A 14503-nucleotide genomic window follows, 5' to 3' on the forward strand; every position below is an offset into this window, starting at 1 on the left:
GTTCCCTTTATCTAATGTTACGTTTTGGTTGAAGATCTGATAACATTCTGTATTGAAAATATTTAAAAGTAGGGCCTCCTGAGTGGTGCAACAGTCCAAGGCACTGCATCGCAGTGCTAGAGGCATCACTACAGACCCTGGTTCGATCCAGCGACTGGGAGACCCTTGAGGTGCGGCACAATTTTCCAGGTTAGGGGAGGGTTTGGCCAGCCGGGATGCCCTTGTCCCATCACATTCAGCAGCTCCTTGTGGTGGGTCGGGCACATGCACGCTGACTTCGGTAGCCAGTTGTACAGTGTTTCCTCCGACACATTTGTGCAGCTGGCTTCCGGGTTAAGTGAGCAGTGCGGCTTGGGAGGGTTGTGTTACGGAGGACGCATGGCTCTCAACCTTCACCTCTCCTGAGTCTGTACGGGAGTTGCAGCAATGGGACAAGACTATAACTAACAATTCGATATCACGAAAAAGTACATGTCATTTTATCTTTCAAAAGTAGAGAAAATTAAAAAGGGGCAAATACTTTTTCACAGCACTGTATATAAAATGAATGCTATATATGAATACATTTTTTAAGTTATTCAAGTAAAAATGACCTAAGTTCTGCTAAACAACGGTTTGATTTGTCTAATCTTAGCAATTTCTTCTTAGCTAGCTACATAGCCGTCTTTGTATCAAAGATAATTGCGTAATTATCGTATTTCGTCGTCCTAACGTAGTCTACACTGCTATCTGCCCAGCAGCTAGCCAGCTAGCCAGCTAGCAAACGTCCACCGTCTTCCGAATACCAGCACTGTAAAAAACTATTACACTCAACTGAACGACTTGATTAGTGTAGTGTTAGCTAGCTACATAGTTGTCTTTGCTGTCTTCGTATCCAAGATAATTGTGTAGTTTAGAGTGTGTAGTCTTAGAGTGATTATCTTAATTTACCGAGGTTAGCTAGCCCGCTATTTGTCGTCCTTAACGTAGGAGACACTGCTAGCTAGCCAACAGCTAGCCAACGTCTACCGAATAGAACTTCCTCACTCAACAACCCGGTCGCATTCGCTCCACAGGTAGTATCACATTTTCATTTCATTTCATTACAGTACAACGGTTTGATTTGTTTGATCGTAGCTAGCTACATAGCTAGCTACATAGCCGTCTTTGTATCAAAGATAATTGTGTAGTCTAGAGCGATTTTCTAGGTTAGCTAGCCAGCTATTGTCGTTCTTTTAACGCAACGTAACGTAATCAACACTGCTAGCTAGCCAGCTAGCCCCCGAATAGCAGCACTGTTGAAACTATCACACTCAACGGAACGACTTGATTAGTGTAGTGCCAACAACGCAGCCACTGCCAGCTAGCCTACAAAGTCAACAACGCAGCCACTGCCAGCTAGCCTACTTCAGCAGTACTGTATCATTTTAATCATTTTAGTCAATAAGATTCTTGCTACGTAAGCTTAACTTTCTGAACATTCGAGACGTGTAGTCCACTTGTCATTCCAATCTCCTTTGCATTAGCGTAGCCTCTTCTGTAGCCTGTCAACTATGTGTCTGTCTATCCCTGTTCTCTCCTCTCTGCACAGACCATACAAACGCTCCACACACCGCGTGGCGCTGCCACCTAATCTGGTGGTCCCAGCGCGCACGACCCACGTGGAGTTCCAGGTCTCCGGTAGCCTCTGGAACTGCCGATCTGCGGCCAACAAGGCAGAGTTCATCTCAGCCTATGCCTCCCTCCAGTCCCTCGACTTCTTGGCACTGACGGAAACATGGATCACCACAGATAACACTGCTACTCCTACTGCTCTCTCTTCGTCCGCCCACGTGTTCTCGCACACCCCGAGAGCTTCTGGTCAGCGGGGTGGTGGCACCGGGATCCTCATCTCTCCCAAGTGGTCATTCTCTCTTTCTCCCCTTACCCATCTGTCTATCGCCTCCTTTGAATTCCATGCTGTCACAGTTACCAGCCCTTTCAAGCTTAACATCCTTATCATTTATCGCCCTCCAGGTTCCTCGGAGAGTTCATCAATGAGCTTGATGCCTTGATAAGCTCCTTTCCTGAGGACGGCTCACCTCTCACAGTTCTGGGCGACTTTAACCTCCCCACGTCTACCTTTGACTCATTCCTCTCTGCCTCCTTCTTTCCACTCCTCTCCTCTTTTGACCTCTCCCTCTCACCTTCCCCCCTACTCACAAGGCAGGCAATACGCTCGACCTCATCTTTACTAGATGCTGTTCTTCCACTAACCTCACTGCAACTCCCCTCCAAGTCTCCGACCACTACCTTGTATCCTTTTCCCTCTCGCTCTCATCCAACACTTCCCACACTGCCCCTACTCGGATGGTATCGCGCCGTCCCAACCTTCGCTCTCTCTCCCCCGCTACTCTCTCCTCTTCCATCCTATCATCTCTTCCCTCTGCTCAAACCTTCTCCAACCTATCTCCTGATTCTGCCTCCTCAACCCTCCTCTCCTCCCTTTCTGCATCCTTTGACTCTCTATGTCCCCTATCCTCCAGGCCCGCTCGGTCCTCCCCTCCCGCTCCGTGGCTCGACGACTCATTGCGAGCTCACAGAACAGGGCTCCGGGCAGCCGAGTGGAAATGGAGGAAAACTCGCCTCCCTGCGGACCTGGCATCCTTTCACTCCCTCCTCTCTACATTTTCCTCTTCTGTCTCTGCTGCTAAAGCCACTTTCTACCACTCTAAATTCCAAGCATCTGCCTCTAACCCTAGGAAGCTCTTTGCCACCTTCTCCTCCCTCCTGAATCCTCCTCCCCTCCCCCTCCTCCCTCTCTGCAGATGACTTCGTCAACCATTTTGAAAAGAAGGTCGACGACATCCGATCCTCGTTTGCTAAGTCAAACGACACCGCTGGTTCTGCTCACACTGCCCTACCCTGTGCTCTGACCTCTTTCTCCCCTCTCTCTCCAGATGAAATCTCGCGTCTTGTGACGGCCGGCCGCCCAACAACCTGCCCGCTTGACCCTATCACCTCCTCTCTTCTCCAGACCATTTCCGGAGACCTTCTCCCTTACCTCACCTCGCTCATCAACTCATCCCTGACCGCTGGCTACGTCCCTTCCGTCTTCAAGAGAGCGAGAGTTGCACCCCTTCTGAAAAAACCTACACTCGATCCCTCCGATGTCAACAACTACAGACCAGTATCCCTTCTTTCTTTTCTCTCCAAAACTCTTGAACGTGCCGTCCTTGGCCAGCTCTCCCGCTATCTCTCTCAGAATGACCTTCTTGATCCAAATCAGTCTGGTTTCAAGACTAGTCATTCAACTGAGACTGCTCTTCTCTGTATCACGGAGGCGCTCCGCACTGCTAAAGCCAACTCTCTCTCCTCTGCTCTCATCCTTCTAGACTTATCGGCTGCCTTCGATACTGTGAACCATCAGATCCTCCTCTCCACCCTCTCCGAGTTGGGCATCTCCGGCGCGGCCCACGCTTGGATTGCGTCCTACCTGACAGGTCGCTCCTACCAGGTGGCGTGGCGAGAATCTATCTCCTCACCACGCGCTCTCACCACTGGCGTCCCCCAGGGCTCTGTTCTAGGCCCTCTCCTATTCTCGCTATACACCAAGTCACTTGGCTCTGTCATAACCTCACATGGTCTCTCCTATCATTGCTATGCAGACGACACACAATTAATCTTCTCCTTTCCCCCTTCTGATGACCAGGTGGCGAATCGCATCTCTGCATGTCTGGCAGACATATCAGTGTGGATGACGGATCACCACCTCAAGCTGAACCTCGGCAAGACGGAGCTGCTCTTCCTCCCGGGGAAGGACTGCCCGTTCCATGATCTCGCCATCACGGTTGACAACTCCATTGTGTCCTCCTCCCAGAGCGCTAAGAACCTTGGCGTGATCCTGGACAACACCCTGTCGTTCTCAACTAACATCAAGGCGGTGGCCCGTTCCTGTAGGTTCATGCTCTACAACATCCGCAGAGTACGACCCTGCCTCACACAGGAAGCGACGCAGGTCCTAATCCAGGCACTTGTCATCTCCCGTCTGGATTACTGCAACTCGCTGTTGGCTGGGCTCCCTGCCTGTGCCATTAAACCCTACAACTCATCCAGAACGCCGCAGCCCGTCTGGTGTTCAACCTTCCCAAGTTCTCTCACGTCACCCCGCTCCTCCGCTCTCTCCACTGGCTTCCAGTTGAAGCTCGCATCCGCTACAAGACCATGGTGCTTGCCTACGGAGCTGTGAGTGGAACGGCACCTCAGTACCTCCAGGCTCTGATCAGGCCCTACACCCAAACAAGGGCACTGCGTTCATCCACCTCTGGCCTGCTCGCCTCCCTACCACTGAGGAAGTACAGTTCCGCGCAGCCCAGTCAAAACTGTTCGCTGCTCTGGCCCCCAATGGTGGAACAAACTCCCTCACGACGCCAGGACAGCGGAGTCAATCACCACCTTCCGGAGACACCTGAAACCCCACCTCTTTCAGGAATACCTAGGATAGGATAAAGTAATCCTTCTCACCCCCCTTAAAAGATTTAGATGCACTATTGTAAAGTGGCTGTTCCAATGGATGTCTTAAGGTGAACGCACCAATTTGTAAGTCGCTCTGGATAAGAGCGTCTGCTAAATGACTTAAATGTAATGTAAATGTAGATAGCCATAGATTTTCTGTTAATTACCAAAACGACTGAAAATTCTGGTAACTTTGGGAAACTACCGGTTGCTTTGCTACCCTAATTTTACCTACCAACCAATATGTATGAGTGTGTTGTTTTTTTCCTTCAGTCAGGTCATAATTATCATGGCATCAAATCATGAACACACCCCCTAGGAAGCCAACATCATATTTCTAATTACTAGACACATCTTACATACATGCATGATTATCTGAGTTATTATGATTCACCAAATGTGTACACTTATTGTATTGCATGACTTTATTTAAACTCACACAGCTGAAGTTATAATTATTTTGAGTTCCAGTTGGAACTTAATAGGAGGGTTAGCTAGATTGTTAGGGGTATTGTAAGGGTTAGCTAGACAGTTAGGGCTTGTAGGAGTTTTATATAGATGGTTAGGGTTATTTAATAGGAGTGTTAGCTAGATGGTTAGGGCCATTTAAGAAAATGGTTAGCTACATAGTTAGGGGTAATGGGAGGGTTAGCTAGATGGTTAGGGATAATGGGAGGGTTAGCTTGATGGTTAGGGGTAATAGGAGGGTTAGCTAGATGGTTAGGGGTAATGGGAGGGTTAGCTAGATGGTTAGGGCTAATGGGAGGGTTAGCTAGATGGTTAGGGACATTTAATAGGAGGGTTAGCTAGATGGTTAGTGGTATTGGGAGGGTTAGCTAGATGGTTAGGGGTATTGGGAGAGTTAGCTAGATGGTTAGGGGTAATGGGAGGGTTAGCTAGATGATTTGGGGTAATATGATGGTTAGCTAGATGGTTAGGGGTAATAGGAGGGTTAGGTAGATGGGTAGGGGTAATAGGAGGGTTAGCTAGATGGTTAGGGGTAATGGGAGGGTTTGCTAGATATGTAGGGGTAATAGGAGGGTTAGGTAGATGGTTAGGGGTAATAGGAGGGTTAGGTAGATGGGTAGGGGTAATGGGAGGGTTAGCTAGATGGGTAGGGGTAATAGGAGGGTTAGCTAGATGTGTAAGGATAATAGGAGGGTTAGCTAGATGGTTAGGGGTAATATGAGGGTTAGCTAGATGTGTAGGGTAATAGGAGGGTTAGCTAGATGGTTAGGGGTAATAGGAGGGTTAGGTAGATGGTTAGGGGTAATAGGAGGGTTAGGTAGATGGGTAGGGGTAATAGGAGGGTTAGCTAGATGGTTAGGGGTAATAGGAGGGTTAGGTAGATGGGTAGGGGTAATAGGAGGGTTAGGTAGATGGGTAGGGGTAATAGGAGGGTTAGCTAGATGGTTAGGGGTAATAGGAGGGTTAGGTAGATGGGTAGGGGTAATAGGAGGGTTAGCTAGATGGGTAGGGGTAATAGGAGGGTTAGCTAGATGGTTAGGGGTAATGGGAGGGTTTGCTAGATGTGTAGGGGTAATAGGAGGGTTAGCTAGATGGGTAGGGGTAACAGGAGGGTTTGCTAGATGTGTAAGGGTAATAGGAGGGTTAGCTAGATGGTTAGGGGTAATAGGAGGGTTATGTAAATGGATAGGGGTAATAGGAGGGTTAGCTAGATGGGTAGGGGTAATAGGAGGGTTAGCTAGATGATTAGGGGTAATAGGAGGGTTAGGTAGATGGGTAGGGGTAATAGGAGGGTTAGCTATATGGGTAGGGGTAATAGGAGGGTTAGCTAGATGGGTAGGGGTAATAGGAGGGTTAGCTAGATGGGTAGGGGTAATAGGAGGGTTAGCTAGATGGGTAGGGGTAATAGGAGGGTTAGCTAGATGGGTAGGAGTAATAGGAGGGTTAGCTACAGCAGACTGTGTCCATTTAATGTTTTACTGACAGAATAATAGTAAAACAAGGAAAATTCTCCTCCATGGGGTCATTTCCCACGTCCATAAGGACAAAGGCTATTTTAAGTTTAGGGGTTAGGGTTAGGATAAGGTTTAGGGTTAGGATAAGGGTTAGGGTTGGGATAAGGGTTAGGGTTAGGATAAGGTTTAGGGTTAGGGTTAGGTTTAGGGAAAATAGGATTTTGAATGGAAATACATTTTAGGTCCCCACAAGAATATAAGAACACTGTGTGTGTGTGTGTGTGTGTGTGTGTGTGTGTGTGTGTGTGTGTGTGTGTGTGTGTGTGTGTGTGTGTGTGTGTGTGTGTGTGTGTGTGTGTGTGTGTGTGTGTGTGTGTGTGTGGATCCATGTGTCTGTGTACGTGCGTGCATGTCTATGTGTATGGGTGGGGTGACTGACTTCCTGCAGAGCATGTGTGTGAGTGAGAGAGACGCAGACAGACAGTCAGCATGTGTGCAGGGCCTGCTCCAGGCATAAGCAGTCGCTTAGGGCCCCGTCCTTTAGAGGGCCACCATAAAGCATTCATATAGGCTTCATAAGCACTACATAAATTGGTCACAAATCATCTATAACTGTCTTTCATGCTCTAATAAATGTGAATAAATACATTGATGGTTATGTCACACACTTATGCCACATTATGCATCTTTATAGCGCATGACATACTGTTATATATGATTTGTAAAGCATCTATGTAGTGCTTATGAAGCCTGTATGAAGATGCTCTCCAAATAAATCAGAACCAGCAGTTTTTCTCTTGTTATGTAAGGAACTGAGAGTCTCTCAATTAGCCATGTCAGCTAGCAATGTTTAGATTGTTATTTAATCCAGACAGCTATAACAAATTAAAACAACTTGCACAGGGCCCTGACCTCCAGGAGGCCACCATTGACTTTTGTTAGTCTTTCTCACTCAGATATCATATTAACATGGCATAAGTCATGGAAAATGTGTACATGGAAAAATGTGTAGAATTGCAGGAAATTAGCTTTAAAACTGCTCAAATTTATTTCCACCACATGATAAAATGGATAGAATTGCAGGAAATTAGCTGTAAAATTGTAGAAAAAAATTCCCTCTGCCTCAAGCCAAAATAATTAGAATTCAATGATTGCTACATTTTCTTAACGCCCCATGGCAAAGATTGTAGAATTGCGTGAAATTAACTGTGTGAAATTAAAATGATTTGCGGCAAGGTGGAGGGGCTCCCAACCAAATCTTGCATAAGGCCCCCAAAAGGTTAGAGCCAGCCCTGCGTGTGTGTGTCAGTGAACTCTCCCCTTCTAGCGTTCCACACACAGCTGGATATTGTCCCTGTGTCTCCAGTAAGGAGGATCTGCTACAGCATCAACATCCGAACCAGAAGAGATTAAATAAATAAACCCTGATAGATACTAGTCAGCCCTACTAGTGTTTGACTCATCTTCCATCCAAACACTTCAGACTCTTCTGACTCTTTCCCAACAGGGGCGTATTCACTCATCAATCCTCAGAAAGTTTAGCTGAAGTGCATGGTTAGGGCTAAGCAGACTACTTGTGTTTGACTGATGTTCTGACTCGTTCCTATCATATCAGGGTGTTGACTGCATATGGGCCTATTCACTCATCCATCCTTAGAAAGTTTAGCTGATGTACTGGTCTCTCGTTGATATCAGACCTGGCTCCAATCATATTTAATATATTTTAAATACTTGTGCTTCATTGAGCTTGCCTGGCGCAATGAAACCAATGGAATAGTCCCTGTCATTTTTTGCACCTGTGCAGATCTTTTGTGTGATGAAATACAGATAATTTTTGGGGTGTATGTTAACCTGAGGTCACAGACTAGTACAGTACAGTGTTGACTAATGTCTCGGAGTGACATCAATTTCCACAGCTCTCATAACCCGTTATGAATGAGTACCATAAGTCTCACTATGAACCCCAAATGGAAGGTTTATCAGTATGCGTCCCAAATGGCACCGTATTCCCTTTATAGCGCACATCTTTTGACCAGAGCGCTATGGGTCCTGGTCAAAAGTGGTACACTTAATAGGTACTGGAGTGCTGTTGAGGACACAGACTCTCTCACACAGGCCAGAATCTCACTATGAACTCTAAATGGAAGGTTTCCCAGGTTGCATTGGAGCCTGTAGATTGGCTGCCGTAGTGGTGAGGTAATGTTGCTCTGGCCCGGGTCACTGGCTGATTGGCCGACAGGGGATAGCTGAGATCATGATCCCTCCTCTTTGAGAGAGAGATGCAGCTGAGGACAAGGGGATACGTGTGTGGGGGAGAGTTGTGTGTGTGTGTGTGTGTGTGTGTGTGTGTGTGTGTGTGTGTGTGTGTGTGTGTGTGTGTGCGTGCGTGCGTGCGTGCGTGCGTGTGTGTCTATGTCCGTGAATGCGTGTGTCTGTATCCATGAGTGTGTGGGTCAGGCTGCTTGGCTTAATATATTTTTTACACACAATAACCCATAATGCCAGTGAAATTTTTTTTTTTGAAATGTTTGCAAATGTATTGAAAATGAAATACAGAAATATCTAATTTACATAAGTATTCACACCCGTTACTCAATACATGTTAGAATCACCTTTGGCAGGTATTACAGCTTTGCAAACCTGGATTGTACAATATTTTTTACACATTATTATTTTCAAAATTCTTCAAGCTCTGTCAAGTTGATTGTTGATAATTGCTTGACAGCCATTTTCAAGTCTTGACATAGATTTTCAAGCTGATTTGAGTCTAAACTGTAACTAGCCCACTCAAGAAAATTCCATGTCATTTTCCCTGTGCTAGCGCTATTCTGTTTCTTTTTATCCCCAAAAACTCCCTAGTCCTTGCCAATGACAAGCATACCCATAACATGATGCAGCCACCACCATGCTTGATACTCAGTGATGTGTTGTGTTGGATTTGCCTCAAACATAACGCTTTATATTCAGGATATAAAGTTAATTTCTTTGCCACATTATTTGCAGTTTTACTTTAGTGCCTTGTTGCAAACAGAATGCATGTTTGCAACAAGGCTTCCTACTTTTGTAGTATTGTGGAGTAACTACAATGTTGTTTATCCATCCTCAGTTTTCTCCTATCACAGCAATTAAACTCTGTAAGTGTTTTAAAGTCACCATTGGCGTCATGGTGAAATCCCTGAGCAGTTTCTTTCCTCTCTGGCAACTGAGTTAGTAAGGACACCTGTACCTTTGTAGTGACTGGATGTATTGATACACCATCCAAAGTGTAATTAATAAATTCACCATACTAAAAGGGGTATTCAATGTCTGCTTTTTTCATTTTTACTCATCTACCAATAGGTGCCGTTTTTTGCGAGGCATTGGAAAACCTCCCAGGTCTTTGTGTTTGAATCTGTGTTTGAAATTCACTGCTCCACTGAGGGACCTTACAGATAATTGTATGTGTGGGGTACAGAGATGAGGTAGTAATTAAAAAATCATGTTAATTATTGCATACAGAGTCCATGCAATTTATGTAGAACTATGTAGAACCTAAAAGGGTTATTCGGCTGTCCGCAAGGAGAACCCGTTAAATAACCCTTTTTGGTTCCACGTGGAACCCTTTTGGTTCCAGGTAGAAATAGCCCCTTTGAGTTCTGTGTAGAACCCTTTCCACAGAGTGTTCTACATGGAACCCAAATAAGTTCTACCGGGATCAAAAAAGGTTATTCTATGGGACAGCCGAATAACCCTTTTTTCTGAGCATGTAGGTTATAGGGGGCAATTTGGGACACAGTGTGGACGGTCTGAGAATTGCTATGAGATATCATAAACCTGGGGATTTAACTGCTGCAAAGTTCTTAGTTTAGCTTTGTTGTAGAGATCAGTGCTGTTATGCAATATTGCATGGCTTTCCCCAATTAGAAGTTTGGATCATGCTGAGTTAAATGTAACAGTATGATAGAGGGAATAAATAGCCTAATAGCCTGGTCCCAGATATTTCTCTACTGTCTTTTGTGCTCCTACGGTCGTTTTCATGCCAGTTGATATTTATAGGACTTAGCAAGACAGCACAACCAGACTATAGGATCATGTAGAGAGGCACCCTAAAGAGTTTAGCGTGATAGGTATGAATACTTGCCTGGCTACCCAAACTCCTTGCTCCGGCCAAACGCTACGCCACACCCAAAGCGTTAGTTTCTTCTCCTCAACGAGTCTCGATCTGAGTACCTCCCCGACGATTTCTAGAACGCGAACACATTCTAACCGTTCTGATTTGTCCCAGAAAGCGATGGATTGGGCCAGAGCCAGAACACGTGGGTAAAGCGACATTTAGAACATTTCTTAGATGGCTTTGCTACTCTGTTTTAGTTACAGATGATGCAATTGCTAAATACTTAGTTTTGTACAGAACTCCTCATTTTGACGTCCCCCGAAACGACTTCAAAGGTGCCAGTCTCAGACTGAAGTATGTAGCGAACATACTGTAGAGCAGGGGAAGATCTCAGTTTAAGTCATCAGGAAAAGGGAATTACAGTCAGTCTCTGTTTATAATCACCCTCATGTGATCAGTCAAAGGGTAGGTTGATGATGTCATCCTTATTCTCTGTCTTTCTCCTTCCCAGCTGCTGACCGGGACTCTGGACGGGAGGCTGAGTCTGTTCCGCCCTGGCAACGCCGCCATCAGGGTCACCCTGTCATGACAACTGGATCCCATTACAACAGGCAAGCGCATTCAAACATTTGAAAGAAAGCAAATGCTATATGAACCCAGGTCTGGACCTGACAATGACGCTTGTGTTATTTACACCATACTGTAATGGGGACCAACGGGCCTCGTTAGCTAGAGAGCTTCCTTTTATCCCATTGGCTGTGATCTCACAGTGAGGCTTTACAGAGGGATGGATGCCAGGGCCTGGAGAGTTACAGCAGCATTACTGAGACCCAGGGGCTACAGTGACATCACCATCTGACTGCACCGCTCAGCAGCCTGCGAGTCTGACACGCAGACGTTACTACATACTAACACACCCATCCACATGTACAGATGTATTTACATTAGAATGGAGACACACACAGACCTAGACAGAAAGAAAAGACTGGTATGTTCAGTACAGAACTATATATCACCTATATCCCAACAGTACAGTAGGTGAAATTTGAATATTCAAGATTAAACTGATTTGAATGCATACAGAATGCTTAACTGTTTTTGTGCTTCTTACTGTCCTTCTCCGTTCCACACTTCCATAGTTCTGGCAATTAGGCCTACTGCTCAGATAACATATTTCTCCCCCCTCTCCCTGTTGCTGATGGTTTGAACATACACTTAGTGTATAAAACGTTAGGAACGTCTTTCCATGACATAGACTGACCAGGTGAATCCAGGTGAAAGATATGATCCCTTATCGATGCAACTCAATATAAGGAAGGTGTTCATAATGTTTGGTATACTCAGTGTATGGGGAAGGTACTGTCCTGTACTGTCTGGATGGAACAATATGTATGGTGGAGACAGTCAGGGTACTATAGATCAGAAGACAACCGCTAGTGTTCTTGGCCACTAAAAGGGAACCAATATGGCATCTCAGGTTTTTTTTATAGACTTTGTAAGGATTAGGCAAAAGATCAATAGTCTGGTCTCGGTTCCTGTCAAGCTGATCAAATTTAAATGTTGAAAGATAATGATTCAATAATTCCACTCTGAAACCTTATAATTGTATGAAATTGATTAGAATCATAAAATTATAATCTGATCATGTGTGTAGTTTTAGCCAGAATTAGGTTAAACAATGTATCTGTATAGTGGAAAAACACAGACTGTCTGAGCAAGGCGTAGCTCAGGATTTGAACTTGTATGTGGGGGCCGAAGAAAGATACAGAGAACAGTTAAACTGTGTTTGGACCGACCTGGTTAGGCCTCTGAGGAACTTGATGGCATAGGGAGTACTTCTCAAGGTTTCCCTAATCTCGGGGGAATGGAATTGTCGGCTGGGTAGTGATACACAGTGGTGAGAACTATGGAGAAGGATAAAACTCACCTACTGTTTGTGTGGAAGTATGTGCGTAGGATATAGAGGTCGACCGATTATGATTTTTCATCGCCGATACCGATTATTGGAGGACCAAAAAAGCCGATACCGATTAATCCGCCGATTTTTTTAAAGTGTATTTGTAATAATGACAATTATAACAATACTGAATGAACACTTATTTTAACTTAATATAATACATCAATAAAATCAATTTAGCCTCAAATAAATAATGAAACATGCTCAATTTGGTTCCTTGCTCAAAACATGAGAAGATATGAAAGCTGGTGGTTCCTTTTAACATGAGTCTTCAATATTCCCAGGTAAGAAGTTTTAGGTTGTAGTTATTATAGGAATTTTAGGACAATTTCCCTCTATACCATTTGTATTTCATTAACCTTTGACTATTCAATGTTCTTATAGGCACTTTAGTATTGCCAGTGTAACAGTATAGCTTACGTCCCTCTCCTCGCTCCTCCCTGGGCTCGAACCAGGAACACAATGACAACAGCCACCCTCGAAGCAGCGTTACCCATGCAGAGCAAGGGGAACAACCACTCCAAGTCTCAGAGCGAGTGATGTTTGAAACGCTATTAGCGCGCACCCCGCTAACTAGCTAGCCATTTCACATCGGTTATACCAGCCTCATCTCGGGAGTTGATAGGCTTGAAGTCATAAACAGCGCAATGCTTGACGCACAACGAAGAACTGCTGGCAAAACGCACAAAAGTGCTGTTTGAATGAATGCTTACGAGCCTGCTGCTGCCTACCACCGCTCAGTCAGGTACTTGTATGCTCAGTCAGATTATATGCAACGCAAGACATGCTAGATAAACTAGTAATATCATCAACCATGTGTAGTTAACTAGTGATTATGATTGATTGATTGTTTTTTATAATGCTAGCTGGCAACTTAACTTGGCTTACTGCATTCGCTGCATTCGCGTAACAGGCAGTCTCCTTGTGGAGTGCAACGAGAGGCAGGTGGTTATAGCGTTGGACTAGTTAACTGTAAGGTTGCAAGATTGGGTCCCACGAGCTGACAAGGTGAAAAGCTGTCATTCTGCCCCTGAACGAGGCAGTTAACCCACCGTTCCTAGGTCGTCATTGAAAATAAGAATGTGTTCTTAACTGACTTGCCTAGTTAAATAAAGATTCAATAAAGGTGTAAAAAAAAAAAATCTGATTGTTATGAAAACTTGAAATCGGCCCAATTTAATCGGCCATTCCGATTAATCGGTCAACCTCTAGTAGGATACCTACGGTTTGTGTGGAAGTATGTGCGCAGCTATAAAATGGATGTCTTTGTATAATGAACTTCAGAACATTCTCGTGAATAAACACTTTGATTTTTGTAAGCTGGGACTCTTGTCTGCTTTATTCAACCAGAATATTACAAACTCTGGGTTGCAGACTGAGTAGATTAATTGAAGTTTATGAACATTGAACATTGATAACAAAATTCTCATAACACAAGCCAAGTTAGTGTCAGTAACTTGTTGGGAAAGGAGAAGTGGTGGTGGAACTCAATATCGATGTGAGGATAACAGTTGAAGAGGTAGGAAACATCTGGGAAGGGGGCCAGAGGGGCCCACCTCAACGACACACTAACTGTAGCGTTATCTCCCACACACACACACATACCCACACACAAAGGTACTGGACTCAAGCTGGGCCATGACAATCACAACAAAGAGGAACAGACCTAGTTTCTGCCCAGCAACAAAAACTGACTGATTGTTTATCTTAACATACAAGGAGAGGAACTCTGCCTAGTCGAGGGGTGTAAATATATGCTGTGTGACTTGTATGTTATGTTATGCATTCAGTCTGGGTGGAATAAATCTAGTCTAAGCTATCTTTGGTGTCCCAAGTCTGTTCTCAATGCAATGCATACTGACTGTTCCTAATCAAGACCTGAACTATCTATGGCACTCAACCCCTTTACTTGGCATGAGGCAGAGTTAGCTCTTGAAACTCTTTGTTTTCAGTTTTATAGTGAGACAATAACGTACCAGTGCCCATCTTTTGAGGTTTTCAGACTTTATAGCCATCTGTAGTTGATAGTGAAGATGCCATAATGGGATGCCGAGTGAT

The 14503-nt window shown here is 44.9% G+C and overlaps 1 protein-coding gene across 1 annotated transcript in view; it reads left to right on the forward strand.

Moving 5' to 3' along the window:
- wdr27 (WD repeat domain 27) overlaps positions 1-13764 on the forward strand; it is a 178281-nt gene extending 164517 nt beyond the window's left edge. Inside the window, exon 25 of the mRNA XM_065002587.1 lies at positions 11000-13764. Within this exon, the coding sequence (XP_064858659.1) occupies positions 11000-11077 (78 nt within the window). The 3' untranslated portion in view covers positions 11078-13764. The remainder of the gene's footprint in view (positions 1-10999) is intronic.
- Positions 13765-14503: the final 739 nt, after the last annotated feature.

This window comes from Oncorhynchus nerka, linkage group LG16 (genome assembly GCF_034236695.1).
Source record: "Oncorhynchus nerka isolate Pitt River linkage group LG16, Oner_Uvic_2.0, whole genome shotgun sequence".
NCBI classification, from domain to species: Eukaryota; Metazoa; Chordata; class Actinopteri; order Salmoniformes; family Salmonidae; genus Oncorhynchus; species Oncorhynchus nerka.